Here is a 19,217-nt window from a genome sequence, read left to right on the forward strand (position 1 = left end):
AATACAGTAAAGCCCAGAGTTTGTTTCAGAGAATGAATACAGGAGTATTTCTGCAGTAGAAAAAAAAAAGATAAAATACAGCAGGTCTTCAACCTCTAGTCATGAAATAAAATGAATGTTCAAAACTACTTGATAACGAGACAGAAGATCTTAATTGTCTCAGCAAGTCTATATGGGGTAATCAGTACAGATCATGTTCTGGGATTTTGGTGTTGACAGCTTCGAAGCTAAAAAGCAGCCTTTTACTAAAAATTCCGCATCTGAAAGGATGCAAGTGGTGTGGGGGCAGCTCAGGTGTAATGGGACCAAAGCCTTTTGCATGCCGCACAATTGTACTGGCTTACCAGTGAAGTAAAATAAAGCAGACTCTCTACCACATTCACAATACTGCTTCTGTCTGTAACTACATAGATCTGTCCATTGAATGACCAGTCTTCATGGCGCTAATGCCTTTTACATCTGAGTGAGAGAGATTTAAGACACAGTGTTTTATAGGATTCATAGTTCATTCAAAAGGCACAGTCATTAAACAAACAGGCTGCAATCATTTCTAAATCATTAAATATTGAAACAAAAGCCAAACTTTTTAGTTATTTTAGTTAGGCTGTCTGTGAACGTATTTGCTATTTTTGATTTAAGGCTAGTGATGAGCGAACCCTGCTGAATTGGCTTTGACTCAAGTTTAGCAAAAATTTGGAAATGCTTAAGAATTTTGGCAAACTCAGAAAAATGCATTGAAATCAATAGGAAAAGAGAAAGCAAATTAGTTTTGAGCATATTATATTTGTACAGTGGTCTTTCAGGTGTCCCAGAGTTCTTTGGAAGCTTCTGCCAACTACGCTGGACCGATTATTGAGGCCAAAATGTGACTTCAGCTATGAGACAGCAGTGCTAACCACAGCACCTTGATAAGATTATACGCCAAGCCCTTCATCTTTTCCTGCATCTCCCAAGCGCCTATCACCACGACTAACTAGAGATTGTAATGCAACGGACCAGTGTTATAGACTCTGGGGTATCATCCCTGTCACTACCCAATCTGCACTACATAGCAAAGAGCATAAAATGTTTAATCGAGCAGTGAAAACACAACTTAGAATAATTCTATGCAGAACAGAAAAGCATTTTCATAATATTCTCATTATGGTCAGTTTATATACCCCTCAAAAATATACTTCAGGATTGATTCTTGTATTTTTTAACACATACAGGAAGGAAATCCAGGTTAATTAATAAGTGACATCATGTGTGTACATGCAATAAATGACTTGCATATACGCAAAGCAGTTTGGGCAACATCATAAAGTGTGAGGTGAAGTACACTTACAGATCACATGCATGTATGTTTTGCCTGTGTGAAGATCAAACAAAACAACATCAAAGGGTTGAATTAAGACAATGAAAAACATGCAAGAAGTTGCGGTTAACGTCTTATCAGACATGAGCTCAGAACTGAACTGCCTCAAAATGGCTGACCTTCTAGTCATATGAGTTCCAAGCAGGAAGGGGCGGGTCCAGGAGGGTGGATAATGGAAGTGACATCGATGGTGGAACGGCCATCAATCTTCCATTCTGTACAGTTAGGAAGAGAGAAGGCGTTACAACACGTTTAGCACTAATCCCTGGCTCAGTGGGTAATTATTATAACTAGAGTCCTTAGGCTTTCTCCCTACAAAATTGGCCATGTAAGGTGAAGGGTGAACCCAGCTAATTTGCTGCAAAAAACACTTTGGCAATATGCACCGATCAACACTACTTACAACCAATACTTTTCTATTATTAAGACTTCAATGTATAGTACAGGTGATTTATACATGTGGGAGTTGTACTTAAATAAGAAGACCACTAACATAAAATGCCTCTTGTGCATGCATTGATATACCTACAACCCTGCGTGTCCCAGCAAAAAGTAATAAAATGGGTGCAATTAATTTTTAAACAAACGCCCAAAAAGAACAACAATAATAATGCAGAATCAAATGCCAGAAGGACTTTGTTGTCTACCTTCCTATAAGTTTTTCAGGACAGTCTGCAATGAAAACTTGCTACAGTATATTAAATAAATGCACTTTTCATTGATTGAAGAAATAGAGAAATAATGCAAGATATTTAATATCAATCTTTTAATTGTTTGAGCATCAATATTTTTTCTCTATGGTCCACACAGGCCACTCAATCCAGGTTCCCTACAAAGCCTTTTCCGGCCTTGCGAGGTAGATAATAATACCCAATCAATTTGTTTTCTATGAACTTGTTCTGGGCCTAATCAACTGGAGTAGCTCTTTGACGTGTTTATCGTTGGGATTGGCAGACTATCTGCATATGAATTGTGCTGCTCTGGTTTTACAAACATAACTGAATGACAAGGTCTGCTCAAATTCAAAGCACCTTTGGCAAACAGCCAGTGGGGGGGGGCAAGACGCAATGTAAGCAACGAGTGAAAGAAATGCCTACTTCATTGTGGCTGTGGTTTGCTGGCTTGAATTTATTTTGTGCTGTCTGCTAGCTGCCTGCCTTCAACTTTGATAATGCCTCCTGATTTTGTTCTCCTGGAATAAATTGAGAGGATAATATTGCTCTCTGTCTCACCGTTCAGATACTGATACGTGACCTCCTAATGTTTCTTTGCTGATTCCACCTTCATTCTTGTATCTTGTCCGAATCACGTTTTAATAATTTAATTGCATCCTGAAGGAGAGAATGACAATAATGCTATATACTCTAGCTTTAGGTGGCATACACGGAAAGTTGGCTGGAAGCAACAAAAGGAATTAGTGGTTGTGTCTAATTTGTTGACTGATTAAAAAAGTGTAAAAATGAAATGAGATGGATCTAAAGATGTGATAATATGAATTCATCAAACTCAACTTAAAAACAGCCTTAACGTAAGTTGTAAATTATATTTTAATGTCATTTGATGTAGGAAACACCACTACTATTATTGAGCACAGCATCCTTAAAGTTTTAAGGCAGTGCTCCATCATTCTCCTTTGCGATTAGTGATGCTGTCTCTTAGGCTTGTGTGCTGGGACCACCTCTCTTCTCTGTTGTCTTTAAGAGATGCCATTTGAAACATAATATTATCTTTAATTTCTATGCGTCTTTTTAATTGGTCCCATTTTAATTTTCTGAGAGTTTCTGTTTTGTTTTACTTTGATATTTTGGACTGATTTTGGATTTTGAAGTATAACAAATTCAAACCAGCAATGGTTTTTGGATTTAAATTCGGCAGTATTTAAAGTAGTTAAAATATTTTGATGTCATTTTTATTTCTCATTGACACCGCTATTTTGCGGCTACTATTCAGAAACTTACTAGAAATGCGTGTTACGTGTTATCATTCATGTATCTCCTTCTCATCCAGATTAGTGATAACACCAGGGGCCTCATGTATAAATGGTATGTATGACAAAAATGTTGTGTACGCTCATTTCCACGCCCACATTGCAATGTATATAAACTGAACTTGGCGTGAAGCCACACACATTCACACTCCAGCTCAAACCATAGTGTACGCATGCTTTTGGCTCGGTTTTGCAAACTGGCAGCACCCAGCAAAGTCAAAGCAGTGCTACTGTTCCTGGGTGTCTTCTCTTTATTTTTTTAGATTCACATCCTTGACACTGATCAAATACACTGACATTATCCGCATATCATTTTTTAGTTTAAGGCATCAGATTGTAATCAACCTGTAACCATATAATGGTGCATGGAATGGCCAAACTATTCCAAATACTATAGCTGCTTTAGCGTTGTAACTCTCAGTGCACCACTTAGTACTTTAACCCACTGTATCTGAGTGTTGAATCACAGCTCTACAGCACCTGATCGGAAAGCTCTATGGCAGATTGTGTCAAGAGCGGAGAGAAATCTCAGACTACAGCTCCTAGCATACGCTGCCTCAGCCATGTGCACAGTCTTTTTGAACCTCTCCCATTTGACTAACTCTTCAGAGCCTTTCCTGTAGGGACCTCGCAGTTCAGAAACAGTTTCATCCCATGCGATATAAACACACTCAATCAGTCCACCAAGTGCTCCCGGTAGAACCGTTTGTACTTAAAAGTACAATTATCTCACTGTAAATTTGGATTACAGTTGTAATATTGCACAACCTGAGCCACTTAGGCTTTCATATTGTATATTTTTCCTTTTTTTAATCATATTATTATTATTGTTGTTGTAGTTATTTTACCATTTAAGTGGAAAATAAGTTAATGAGGGATTTGCATATCGAATCTCATTGTACCACGCAATAACAATAAAGGAATTCAATTCAATTCAATAGAAGAGAGCACAGATTTACAGATAATGACGACTGGATTCTAAGTCGATTTAGATTTCCAGGTGCTATCTTCTTGGGGCTCTTGATATAATTTTTAAGATGAAATGCAGTAAAGTGTATATATTACATTATACAGATATATTTTTAACTTCATTTATATAATTAATATTTTTATTAAATGTGTAGACATGGTGGACAGCAGTACGATGAACTAGTACCACGTTCAGGGATTTTTCCTGCCTCGTGCTGTATGCTTGCTGGGGCTGGCGTGACCCTGGATGGATAAATGGATGGAATAATTAAACATGTATATTTTAATGTTCCTTAAAAGTTTTGAAGAATCAGCATTCTCAGCTTACAGATGGCTTAAACGTCTATTACTGAACTGATTGTATGGCGATTGGTTACTTAGAGAAAGAAGAAGAAGGACAGAAATTGGGGGTTAGTACATTTGAAAGAGACAGTACTGCTGCAATAAATTACTTCATCAAAGGTCGCGCAAGGCAAAGCAAGCATCTTGCAGGAGGCAGGAACAATCACTGGACAGGGCACCAGCTCGTCACTACCGCTGCACCACTGTGGCCCCCTGTTTAATTCATGCTTTAATTTATTTCATCATGAAAATGATATCAAGTATACATCCTAGTATTTAAATTGTTCAGAGAGCTGTAATATCAAGAATGTAATGTATTCTGTGTCCTGTCTGCGTAAGAGAAAGCCCATTGAAGGAGCAAGTAGTGATTCACACACATACAGTAGTGCATAGAGTACATAGAAGAACACATAGAAAATGAAGAATTTAACCTGCTACTTTAGTTACAATGGGATGTGAGAAACTAGTAAATTAAAATACTTTAAGATTAAGTTGATGACGTTCTACTTTAATGACAAAATAAACTACGTGATTAAAGTGGAAATTTCAATGTTAAAGTTGACATTTCAAGCTTTTTTTCCCCACAGTGTCCCTAATATTTTTTTCTTTTTTTTGTACCCTAATAAGCTTCCATATGACACTGAAATAATGTGCTGTGACTCGCCTTTTCACGGTGACTTTGATATCTGACAGCTTCTTTTTTTTATTTCGGGTACTGTGCAACTTTCTGAACTTGAACTTTCGATTGACTTCTTTTTGTTGTTTATACAACTGCTTAAAACAACAAATAGTTAGTTTCTTTGCCTACACTTGGCATTCGCTGATATTCTTCTTTTTTCCCCGTGCTTTTGCCATTGTCTTTTCACAGAATGCTGAACTTAAGGGAAAATTTATATTGATTGTATATTCATAGAGGCATTGTTCTGGGAGGAGTCTGGGAGGGGCGGAAGCAGAAGTGCAAGGAAGTTGGCTTATGCATGGTTTTCTGCATCTGAATTTTTTGTGCGTATGCACATTTCCATTCTTGTCCGTACGCCAAGTTATAGTGTAAATTCTACGCATGGCGTTAGGCATGAGGCCCATGATGTTTGTTTGGCGAATCTTTTTTAAAATGGCTTTCCTGTATAAAGAACTTTTTCTTTGACTGTGACTTTTTGATACACATTTTAGTTTTGATGTTTTGATGAATAATAATAAACACACTCCACTTTGCCTCAACTGCCAGAATTGATTATGCACCTATAGAAACATACTTGTTTATTCTAAAGTGGAGTAATTTTATTATTTTGGGTTCACTTTTTTTAATGTCACTCCTTTTGCTCATTTTCTTTCCTCCAGTTCTACAACAACAACAACAACATTTATTTATATAGCACATTTTCATACAAACAGTAGCTCAAAGTGCTTTGCTAAAGTATAATAGCTTTACTATTTCAGTTAGCCAATTTCATCTGCATTGCAATACTAAGCATCAGGTTCAACAGCCTCTCTACTATGATAGGTGTCACTTCCCGAATCGGAGTCACGCATAAATCACCAATCTGTAGTTGTACCATTACCTAATTTTAGCCAAGCTGTAAGAAGGACTAGACACCAGGTCTGTCTCTGAATGACCCAGCCTTTCCTATATGGCCCACTTCACCGTATAGATACGGAATACAGGAACTGCTTTAGAAAAGTTGCAATGACATGTAGTGCCACCTGATGGTGTAATAACACATGCAAATAATCCTGCACATTAATAAAGTAAATGTTTTTACAGTTTCCGTTTTCATGCAGCTACTATTCGTAGACAAACATCTCAAAAGATTTACAAACAAATTTGAATTATGTAAAAAAACTTACCACCTGGACTGTGTGATTCATGATTAACATCCCATCCAGTAAAATAAAATCCTTTCTTCATTCTAATAAAAGAATAAATGTCCAAAATAGTTATAATGTTTGATTTCTATTCCTTCCATCTTGATTGCTTCTGTCAAAGGAAACTCAGGCATATACACATTTGAACATCCGAGAGCAAAATGAATAGACTATGGGATTTATAACAAAACACTTGACTTTTAAACCTAATAGTAAAATGTAAATGTATTGAACTTAATTTCTTACTTAAGCAAAAGAGAGCTAACAAGATAAAATACGTTTTCTTTAAAGGAATATTCTACCCAAAAATGATAGGACTCTTGACCAATGAATTATAGAGAGAGGCCTTAAATTTAAAACATCTTTCCTGTGATGCTTTAGTTTTCTTCTTTATGGTTTGAATTGTTTACTCCAGGAGTATTTAGCAATATTTTACTTAAAAAGCATATGCATTGCATGTTTTGAGCAAACCATATCTGGATTATGCTACATGAGTAACATTAGATTTTTTCTCTTTTTTACGTGGATGTTTTTCACATTATCTGCAGTTGTCCACTAATGGATCCCATTCTGTCAGAAACTTTGCTATGTCCTTTCACCATGAAAACATAAAATTATATTTTGTTCCACCACTACAAACTACATGGGGTCTGTAAAATATTTAAATAATATAATTTGTGGGCTGAGTATTCCTTTAAAGCTCTAATTTCAGACACAAGCTGGTTTTCATCCACAGTGGAATATGCATTGCTAACCTCTAGTACATGTTTTCTATTGTGGTGTTCATTTTTCCACAAAGCTTAAGTCAGACAAAATTAACACACTGAATACATGTCCTTTAATGAACAGATATCTAATTTAGGATGTCATTTTATGTTTTGTCCTATGTTTTACAGAATTAAACTTAAGCAGTTCTTACTCATCCTTTAGTTATTTTGGATGTTTGAAATTGCAACAAATTCCAGTATATATATATATATATATATATATATATATATATATATATATATATATATATATATACACTGCTCACAAAAATATAAAGGAACACTTTTTTTATTGGGCCTGGCATGAAATCAATTAAACCTGTCTGATAATTTTCTGGTTGGTTAAGGTCATTGTTAATCACTTTCAGCTGTATTGGTGTTCATGGACTTAACGACAGGTGCACTAAAGTGGGAAAAATTAGAAAACCCTCAAAACAGGACTGGTTTTACATGTAGAGGTCATTTCAAGTTTCTCCCTCTTGATCTTTTTTGGCTGGTTTTCCACTCGTGCTAGTTTTGGCTTGAGTAATCATCTCTACTGGCAGTATGAGGCGATTCCTTAACCCTACAGAAGTTGCACAGGTTGTCCAACTTCTCCAGGATGGCACATCCACACGTGCTGCAGCAAGAAGGTTTAATGTGTCTCCCAGCACAATCTCCAGAACATGGAGGAGATTTCAGGAGACTGGCTGTTATTCTCGGAGAGCTGGACAAGGCCGTAGAAGGTCCTCAACCCATCAGCAGGACCGATACCTGCTCCTTTGTGCAAGGCGGAACAGGCTGAGCACTGCTCGTGCCCTACAGAATGACCTCCAGAGGGCCACTGGTGTGAATGTCTCTACCCAAACAATCAGGAACAGACTTCATGAAGATGGCCTGAGGGCCCCACGTCCTGTAGTGGGCCCTGTGCTCACTGCCCAGCACCGTGGAGCTCGACTGGCATTTGCTCAAGAACACCAGAATTGGCAAGTCTGCCACTGGCCCCCTGTACTTTTTACAGACGAGAGCAGGTTCACCCTGAGCAGCTGTGATAGACGTGAAAGAGTCTGGAGAAGACAAGGAGAACGATATGCTGCCTGCAGCGTCATTCAACATGACAGGTTTGGTGGTGGGTCAGTGATGGTCTGGGGAGGCATATCCATGGAGGGACGCACAGACATCTACTGCGTAGGAAATGGTGCTCTGACTGCCATAAGGTATCGAGATGAAATCCTTGAACCCATTGTCAGACCCTACGCTGGTGCAGTAGGTCCTGGTTTCCTCCTAATGCACGACAATGCCCGGCCTCATGTGGCAAGAGTATGCAGGCAGTACCTGGAGGATGAAGGAATTGAAACAATTGAATGGCCTTCACGATCCCCTGACTTAAACCCAATAGAACATCTGTGGGACATTATGTTTCGGTCCATTAGGCGCCGCCAGGTTGCTCCTCAGACTGTACAACAGCTCAGGGATGCCCTCATACAGATCTGGGAGGAAATGCCACAAGACACCATCCATCGTCTCATTAGGAGTATGCCCCGACGTTGTCAAGCATGCATACAAGCTCGTGGTGGCCACACAAGATACTGAAAAGCATTTTGAGTAGCAGAAATTAAGTTTTTGAAAAAATGGACTAGCCTGCCACATCTTCATTTCACTCTGATTTTAGGGTGTCTACACAATTGAGCCCTCTGTAGGCAGAAAACTTTTTTTTCCATTAAAAGACTTGGCATCCTTTTGTTCCTAAGACATTGCCCTGTCGTTATTTGTATAGATATCCAACTTCATATTGAGATCTGATGTATTTAATGTGTTTCTTTAAAGTGTTCCTTTAATTTTTGTGAGTAGTGTATATATATTGTCACACGTGTACATGGGAGGCAGCTAAAGGGCTCGGGTAAGGACAGTTCTGAGACATACCAGGATGTGGCAGAGAGCACTGACTCTTTTTCTTCCTTGCCTGCAGGCCATTCCCAGGGGATTCTGCCTAGCTCTCCTGACATCACTTCCGGGACCAAGCCTATTGAAGGAGAGCTTGCCGGCTCTGGCCCCTGTGATGTCACGTCCGGGCTCGAACCAATGGCTGAAGACCTCAATGAGCCCGACCCCTATGATCTCACTTCCTGTCTTCCCCTTTAAAAACCTCCTCCTTTTCCCTATGCCCTCAGTTCTGTATTGGACTCAGTTTTGTGCACAGCAGTGCTATCATTTGAAAAGACAATTTGCAGCCAGGAAAACAAATTATATGGGTGGCTGCCCCAAACCTTGCTTTGTCTCATCGTGGCTTTTGTGACAATATATACTTTGTGTATATATATATACTAATAAAAGGCAAAGCCCTCACTCACTCACTCACTCACTGACTCATCACTAATTCTCCAACTTCCCGTGTGGGTGGAAGGCTGAAATTTGGCAGGTTCATTCCTTACAGCTTCCTTACAAAAGTTGGGCAGGTTTTATATCGAAATTCTACGCGTAATGGTCATAACTGGAAGCACTTTTTCTCCATTTACTGTAATGGAGATGAGCTTGAACGCCGTGGGGCGGAGTTTCGTGTGACATCATCACGCCTCCCACGTAATCACGCAGCACATAGAAAATCAGGAAGACCTCAAAAAAGCGCTGAAGAAAACATGCATTATATAATTGAGAAGGCAGCGAAACAATAAGAAGCGAGCGAGTGACATATACAACCATGTTCATGAGTTCTGCTACTTCGGAAACAAAGCACGATGTAAACCTACACTTTAAATTAAGTTCATAGACAGGCTGCCGCTGGCGTTTGTAATTTAGTGCCTGCCCATATAAGGCCGTCCGTCAGCGGCAATCCAATAGCAAACTGCCACTAAATATTCACGGGTGAAGGACTGTGCTTATGCAGAGGAAGATGAGATGGTCAGGGTGGTGTTTGACACAAACTCAGCGAAACTGCGAGAGAAAGTTTTAAGTGCCAGGACTAAGGTAACATTAAATACAGCCACGGACATAGCGAGATGGCACCAGCACAGCTGGGAACCTTCGATGCATGTACACGAGTGGCTCCGTGAACTGGCGAGTGCACAGATAAAAGCAACAGTTCCAAAAGGCTGAACAAAACCGAATTACACAATTGAAAAGGCAGCAAAAATATGAAGCGTCTGATAAGCATATTCATAAATCCAGCTACTGCGGAAACAAAGCACACGGTGGAAAAAGTCAATGTCCCGCTAAAGGAAGACAGTGTAAAAAATCCGTGCATGCAGTGTGTCAGGTCTCAGATAAAGAAGAAGACGAGCTGTTTATTGATGCAGTAAGAAACAATCGATGAATGAAACCTGTCATCTTTACAGCGATTGACAAACACGGAATGTAACTTGAACACAACACATCCTACAAATACGAACCTGATTGAAAGAAATAATGATAATCAAATCCTTGATGACAGCAACACTCAGTAACACTCACAAAACAAATACTGTATATTGACAGTCATGTTACGTTATTTTTAAAATGTTCCCTTTTCTTTTCTAGCTTTTTTAACACACTACTTCTCTGCGATACGCGGGTATATATATATATATATGTATATATATATCCCGATCTACATACTCGAATAATGGATACTTTATTCGCCATCAATGATTGTTTTGGTAAAGCCATACTCAGTGTATTCATTAGATGAGCGGTAAAAAGTAAGAGCGAGGGAGGATGCAGGCTGTAGTGTAGCGTCAACTCTATCTGAATTGCGATCACATTTCAAAAATATATCTTTTCAAGTTCTATTTAGTCCATATTTGTCAAACTCAAGGGCCACGGGCCACATCCGCCGGCGTGTAATTATATCCGCCAGCGAGATCATTTTATATACTGTATTATTGTTATTAAAGCCCGGGTATATGAAGCGCTGGTAACACAATAAACTACAGATCCCATAATGCAGCGCTTCAGCTGCCTTGCCGTTAACACTTATTGCGAAGCTAGCTCACGCGATGCTGGAGAGAAAAGTTCATTCTGAAAATAGAGCCTTTAAAAGCGATGGGAGGCTGAGTATATGTTTACTGAACCCGTGTGTCTCATTTGTGGAGCTAATGTGGCTGTAATTACAGAATTTAATCTAAGACGGCACTATGAGACAAAACATCAGGGTAACCTGAATGCAATGCAGAAGATACAGAAAGCAGAATAATTAAATAAGAATCTGACACTTCAGCGGACGTTTTACCCGTGCACAATCACAAAGTGATTTCAAGTGAAGCTGCTTTTATGAGAGACACAAATGCACCAGTGCAACTTTCCCCTCTTTCCCTGTTGCCAAGTAATGTTAAACCAAGTCGTCACTACGGTGTTCCCAAATACGCACTTTGCTGATAAACTGAGCGTAATTATATCCGCCCTTGAGATCATTTTATATACTGTATTATTGTTATTAATGGCCGGGTATATGAAGCGCTGGTACCACAATAAACTACAGATCCCATAATGCAGCGCTTCGGCTGTGAAGTGATTTCAAGTGAAGCTACTTTTATGGGAGACACAACCACTTGCCCTACTTTCCCTGTTGCCAAGTAATCTTGAACCAAGTCGTCACTACGGTGTTCCCAAATACGCACTTTGCTGATAAACTGAGCGCACTGAGTTTGCACGGCGCTTTGGTGACTTTGAAGAACAAAAAGTCCGTCTACATGCGGCTCGAACCTTGTGCATGTTTGGTAGCACATATCTGTGTGAGAAGCTCTTCTCAGTGATAAAGACTAACAAAACAGCACACAGGAGTCGCCTCACTGATGAGCACCTGCAATCCATCCTGAGAATCTCCACAACACAGAACCTCACAGCAAACAGAAACGAACTTGCGGCCAAAAAAAGATGCCAGGCGTCCAGCTCTAAAATGACATATGAGCAAAGACAACTGAATGATTTGATTTGTTATTGCTGAAAGGAACACATTTTATTTATATTTCCAGGTTTTTTTATGCAGCATGTTCATATTTGAATTTGTATAATTTTGACAGGATATATTTTTATGGAGAGCAAAATCTTTTGGGATATTTAAAATCTAAGTTTATTTTTATATAAAATTACATAAGAGTAAAGAAATTTGAATGTTTGTTCTTTTAATGTTTACTTTATTTCTAACTTGTATAATTTAGACAGGATATATTTTATGGAGAGCAAAATATTATAAGTTGTTTAAGGTTTGAGTTGATTTATTCAGGAATAATATTCCTGTCTGTTTTTACCATTCCTACCAAAGATATTTCTGTCGACTAAATAAAAATTCCTTCTATTTAAAATTTAAATAGAACTTGAACAAATATGATAGTTCATAATATCCACGCAGACTTGCACATAAGAGCGGGAGTTATCCGTTTTAACAAGCAGCGTATTGCACTGATACGAAATAGCTGTGTGTGTATATATGTAGATATGTATGTATATGTATATATGTTTATATATGTGTGTGTGTGTTTATGTATATATATATGTATTTGTGTGTATATATGTGTGTGTATGTATGTATGTGTGTATGTATATGTATGTGTATATATGTAGATATATATATGTATGTATATATGTGTATATGTATAGATATGTATATATATATGTTTATGTTTGTGTGTAAATATATATATATGACAACAACACTCATCACTCACAACAGTGACAAAACAATTACATTGACAATCATGTTACGTTATTTTCAAAATGTTTCCTTTTCTTTTTCATTGCTTCTTTAACACACTACTTCTCCTTTCATGCCTTGGTATTTTGCTAGTATATATATATATATATATAGAATGCCTAGGCATTGTATATAATGCCTAAAACTAGCCGGCAATGTATGAAACGATTCATATTTCACACATTTCCTAGGCATTTTATAGAATGTCAAATGAGAAACCAGCAAAGTATGAAATACATCTTCGATTAGTTTCGAATATCACGTGGCAAGGTACGTGACTTTTAACGCGCGCCTCAGGCTTAGAATTTGTCAGTTGCACTTTGCGGTTTGTTCGGGAGTGTCAAAATATGCAATTTTACTTAAATTTGTTCAACAAAAAATTTGTTTTTACTGTGCTCCATGAAAATGGAGGAGCAAGCTGTAATGTTGGAGAAGGAGTCATGGTCTATAGACATGAAACAACGATTCAACGATGAACTGTCCAAAATTCGAGTTAATGCTGCAAAAAACAGTATTTTCTTAACCGAAACTACTTACCAGAAGTTAATAAATGATGTACAAAAAGCCAAAATGACTACTAAGGAGGAACCCAGGGACTATTGGTTGCTGAATCGCTATGATGTGATGATTGTAGAAAACAAAAGTAAACTCATTTATCCTGTTAAAGAAGGCGTCAGTACTATACAGTATTACATCACGGACTCAGAGTTATTTCACGTACTTCATGAAGCTCATTTGGCTATTGGACATGGAGGACGTGATAGAATGTTGAAAGAACTTTCAACCAAATACAAAAACGTTACACGTCATGATATTGAACTGTACATCCACCTTTGTCAACCTTGCCAGAATAAACAGAAAGGTATTAAAAAGGGCATTGTTGTGAAACCTATGATTTTTTCCGAATTTAATTCCTGTTGTCAGGTAGATCTTATTATTGCCAGATAGAGAATACAAATTTATTATGGTGTACCAAGATCATCTCACAAAATTTGTGATTCTTAAGTCTCTAACGTCAAAAAGAGCTGAAGAAGTAGCCTACAACCTAGTGGACATATTCTCGTTGCTTGGAGTGCCATCTATATTACAGTCTGACAATGGTAGGGAATTTGCCAATAATGTGGTGACCAGCTTGAAGGAGTTTTGGCCAGCACTGAAGATCGTCCATGGGAAGCCTCGCCATTCACAAAGCCAGGGTAGTGTCGAAAGAGCTAATCAAGATATCGAAAATATGCTCTGTACTTGGATGCAGGACAATAAATCTGACCGCTGGAGTGAAGAACTGCGTTTCGTTGAATTTATGAAAAATAGAGCTTATCATTCTGGGATCAAAAGAACACCATACAAAGCTCTTTTTGGCTGCAAACCTAAAGTAGGGCTTGCAACGTCTTTTCTACCAGAAGATGTTTTAAAAGACATAAATACAGAGGAGCAGCTAGAAAAAGCAATAGAAGGCGTCCAAACAATGGAAAAAGGTGAAACTAATCAGATTATGCAAGAAAAAGAGCCTGTTTTAAAAAACATGGATGAGATTATAGTCGATAGTGGATTAAACCAACATGATGAAGACATGCTTACCGAAGAGATTTCCGTTTCTGATACGTGTTGTGTGTGTTTAAAGGAAACGAGTGATGCACTTGCATGCAAAAAGTGTTGTCAAAAAATTCTTACCTTCTGTGGCCATGCTAGTAAAGATGATGAAATGGATATTTTGTGCACCCTTTGTTTCAAAACTGAAAATGCTATTGAAGGTAAAATAAATTCTAAAATCAATCTGGAAATACAAGCCAAAAAAATGAAATTGAATTCGGAAAAAAAATTTTCCACTGCTTCTTTGGGAACTACTGTGCGAGTTTCTATTCCTGACGTCGACAAGGGGCGAGGTGATTCGCGCAATATATTGGCAGTTGTAATGAGTGTGACAGAGGATGGTTTCTACCGACTTGGAACTTCTGAAGGAATTTTAAAACAAGTATATGCGAGATCACAATTCACTTTATGCCCTAAGAACTTGTTTGAATTGAATATATTCCTGACCATGAAATTCCTCTCCGATCAGTTGCAATTGCTCAGTCCAGTGGAAGCGGCCAAGGACTCGTCAAATGTATGTGTAAAACAAAGTGCCAAAATATGAAATGTCTTTGCGTGAAAAATGTAATGAAATGTAATTCAAAATGTCATTCAAGATTACCATGTTGCAGCAAGTAGGTTAATTTTAATTTCTTATTTTTTATATGAAAATTTTGTTTCCCTTAATAAGAAAGGCATAAATTTTGTTTTGTACAACTTTCATTTTTCTTTTTTATGTATTTTGAATAAATTTTTTTAATGGCACTCTCATTATTTTTTCAGAATAACATTTGTATTTTTGAGGAATGCACGTCATTTATATATTAGCCTTATCAGGACCTTTTTTCATACTTTGCCTAAATAGCATTTGTCATTCTATAGAATGCCTAGGTATTATATACAATAGCAAAATACCCGCGCTTCGCAGCAGTGAAATACTGTCTGAATATTTTTATTAATAAAAAAGTAAACATTTTTAGACTGAATGAAAATATGTAAAAAATTAATTGTTAAGGATCTCTCTGTATACCACGTCGTCAGTTTGGCCCTCTGGTTGTAATATGACTAAGCTGTGTGCTGAGCTCACTCTTGAGCATGCAACATACAGTTGGCCATGTGAAAAGCAATCCCGCCTCAAATCAATGCCAACCTTTTGTAGTGTTTGTCCCTGAGACTTATTAATTGTAATTGCGAAGCAGAGCCTTACTGGAAATTGAAGGCGTTTGAATTGAAATGGGAGATTAGATGGTATAACGGGGATGCGAGGAATAAAAACTGTGTCACCTGAGGCACTGCCAGTAAATATAGTTGCTTCAATTAGGTTGTTTTGTAGAGATGTGACCTGAAGTCTTGTGCCGTTACAAAGTTTCGGTGGTTGTAAGTTTCTGCTTCCTTGGCGAAGGTCGTAAACGAAAGAAGACACCGCAGTGAACACAGAAGAGAACCCGTGGATTAAATAAAACCTGCACAATAACTATAAACATCGTAATAAATGAACAATGAAACAGCGGAGAACCCGTGGATTAAATAAAAAGGCTGCTTCGTTGGCGAAGCAAGGAAAAAGGACTTTCTTATATATCGTTCGTTTATAAAACAGTGCAGAAGCTCTGAGAAAGCTGCTTCCTTCGCAAAGTAAGGAAACGACTGAAGAGACGGCAGGGACGCGGTAATTGTTCAGCAAGGCAGCTGAAGCGCTGCATTATGGGATCTGTAGTTTATTGTGTTACCAGTGCTTCATATCCCCGGGCCATTAATAACAATAATACAGTATATAAAATGATCTCGCGGGCGGATATAATTACGCCGGGCGGATGTTGCCTGCAGGCCTTGAGTTTGACACATATGGAGTAAATAGAACTTGAAAAGATATATTTTTTCGTACATCGAGCCCGCGTGCTATTGTGGTATTGCTTGCATGCCTCAATGAGTCATCCTCCCCTCGCTCTTACTTTTTTACCGTTCATCTAATGAATACACTGAGTATGGCTTTACCAAAACAATCATTGATGGCGAATAAAGTATCCATTATTCGAGTATGTAGATCGGGTATATATATACATATATATATACCAGCGTATCTGAGAGCGTAGTGTGTTAAAGAAGCTATGAAAAAGAAAAGGGAACATTTTAAAAATAACGTAACATGACTGTCAATATACAGTAATTGTTTTGTGAGTTTTACTGAGTGTTGCTGTCATCAAGGATTTGATTATCATTATTTCTTTCAATCAGGTTCGTATTTGTAGGATGTGTTGTGTTCAAGTTACATTCCGTGTTTGTCAATCGTTGTAAAGATGACAGGTTTCATTCATCGATTTGTTTCTTACTGCATCAATAAACAGCTCGTCTTCTTCTTTATCTGAGACTTGACACACTGCATGCACGGGTTTTTTTTTACACTGTCTTCCTTTAGCGGGACATTGACTTTTCCACCGTGTGCTTTGTTTCCACAGTAGCTGCATTTATGAATATGCTTGTATGTATCAGGCGCTTCATATTTTTTGCTGCCTTTTCAATTGTGTAATTAGTTTTTGTTCAGCTCTTTGGAACTGTTGCTTTTGTCTGTGCACTGCGTCAGTTCCGTGAGCCGCTCGGTGTACATGCATCAAAGTTTCCCAGCTGTACTGGTGCCATGTCATGCTATGTCCATGGCTGTATCTAATGTTACAGAAGTCCCGGCACTTAAAACTTTCTATCGCAGTTTCGCTGAGTTTGTGCCAAACACCACCCTGACCATCTCATTTTCCTCTGCATAAGGACAGTCCTTCACCCGTGAATATTTACCCGTGGCAGTTTGCTATTGGATTGCCGCTGACGGACGGCCTTATATGGGTAGGCACTAAATTACAAATGCCAGCGGCAGCCTGTCTATGAACTTAATTTAAAGTTTAGGTTTACATCGTGCTTTGTTTCAGTAGCAGAACTCATGAATATGGTTGTATATGTCACTCGCTTCGCTTCTTATTGTTTTGCTGCCTTCTCAATTATATAATGCATGTTTTCTTCAGCGCTTTTTGGGCCTCTTCCTGGTTTTCTACGTACTGCGTGATTACGTGGAAGGCATGATGATGTCACATGAAACTCCGCCCCCACGGGTTTCAAGCTCATCATGAGTGTGTGTGTGTATATATATATATATATATATATATATGTGTGTGTGTGTATATATATATACTAGCAAAATACCAGCCATGGCGAGATAGTGTGTTAAAGAAGCAATGAAAAGAAAAGGAAACATTTTGAAAATAGCGTAACATGATTGTCAATGTAATTGTTTTGTCACTGTTGTGAGTGATGAGTGTTGTTGTCATATATATATATATATATATATATATATATTTACACACACACACCTAAACATATATACTGTATATACATATCTATACATATACACATATATACATACATATATATATCTACATATATACACATACATATACATACACACACACATATATAAACATATATACATATACATACATATCTACATATATACACACACAGCTATTTCGTATCAGTGCAATACGCTGCTTGTTAAAACGGATAACTCCCGCTCTTACTTTTTTACCGTTCATCTAATGAATACACTGAGTATGGCTTTACCAAAACAATCATTGATGGCAAATAAAGTATCCATTATTCGAGTATGTAGATCGGGTTATATATATATACATATATATATACCCGCGTATCGCAGCGAGAAGTAGTGTGTTAAAAAGCTAGAAAAGAAAAGGGAACATTTTAAAAATAGCGTAACATGACTGTCAATATACAGTATTTGTTTTGTGAGTGTTACTGAGTGTTGCTGTCATCAAGGATTTGATTATTATTATTTCTTTCAATCAGGCTCGTATTTGTAGGATGTGTTGTGTTCAAGTTACATTCCGTGTTTGTCAATCGTTGTAAAGATGACAGGTTTCATTCATCGATTTGTTTCTTACTGCATCAATAAACAGCTCGTCTTTTTCTTTATCTGAGACCTGACACACTGCATGCACGGGTTTTTTTACACTGTCTTCCTTTAGCGGGACATTGACTTTTTCCACCGTGTGCTTTGTTTCCGCAGTAGCTGGATTTATGAATATGCTTATCAGACGCTTCATATTTTTTGCTGCCTTTTCAATTGTGTAATTAGGTTTTGTTCAGCTCTTTAGAACTGTTGCTTTTATCTGTGCACTGCGTCAGTTCACGTGAGCGCTTCGGTGTACATGCATCGAAGGTTCCCAGCTGTGCTGGTGCCATCTCGTGCTATGTCCGTGGCTGTATTTAATGTTACCTTAGTCCTGGCACTTAAAACTTTCTCTCGCAGTTTCGCTGAGTTTGTGTCAAACACCACCCTGACCATCTCATCTTCCTCTCCATAAGCACAGTCCTTCACCCGTGAATATTTACCCGTGGCAGTTTGCTATTGGATTGCGCTGACGGACAGCCTTATATGGGCAGGCACTAAATTACAAGCGCCAGCGCAGCCTGTCTATGAACTTAATTTAAAGTGTAGGTTTACATCGTGCTTTGTTTCAGTAGCAGAACTCATGAATATGGTTGTATATGTCACTCGCCGCTTCTTATTGTTTAGCTGCCTTCTCAATTATATAATGCATGTTTTCTTCAGCGCTTTTTGAGGTCTTCCTGGTTTTCTATGTACTGCGTGATTACGTGGGAGGCGTGATGATGTCACACGAAACTCCGCCCACGGCGTTGAAGCTCATCTCCATTACA

At 38.1% G+C, this 19,217-nt stretch overlaps 1 protein-coding gene across 1 annotated transcript in view; it reads right to left on the bottom strand.

Annotated features, from left to right (window-relative positions):
• LOC120514944 overlaps window positions 1–19,217 on the bottom strand; it is a 49,685-nt gene that overhangs the window by 17,675 nt on the left and 12,793 nt on the right. Inside the window, exon 2 of the mRNA XM_039735606.1 lies at window positions 6,501–6,562. Coding sequence (XP_039591540.1) covers window positions 6,501–6,561 — 61 coding nt within the window. The 5' untranslated portion in view covers window position 6,562. The remainder of the gene's footprint in view (window positions 1–6,500; window positions 6,563–19,217) is intronic.

This window comes from Polypterus senegalus, chromosome 14 (genome assembly GCF_016835505.1).
Source record: "Polypterus senegalus isolate Bchr_013 chromosome 14, ASM1683550v1, whole genome shotgun sequence".
NCBI classification, from domain to species: Eukaryota; Metazoa; Chordata; class Cladistia; order Polypteriformes; family Polypteridae; genus Polypterus; species Polypterus senegalus.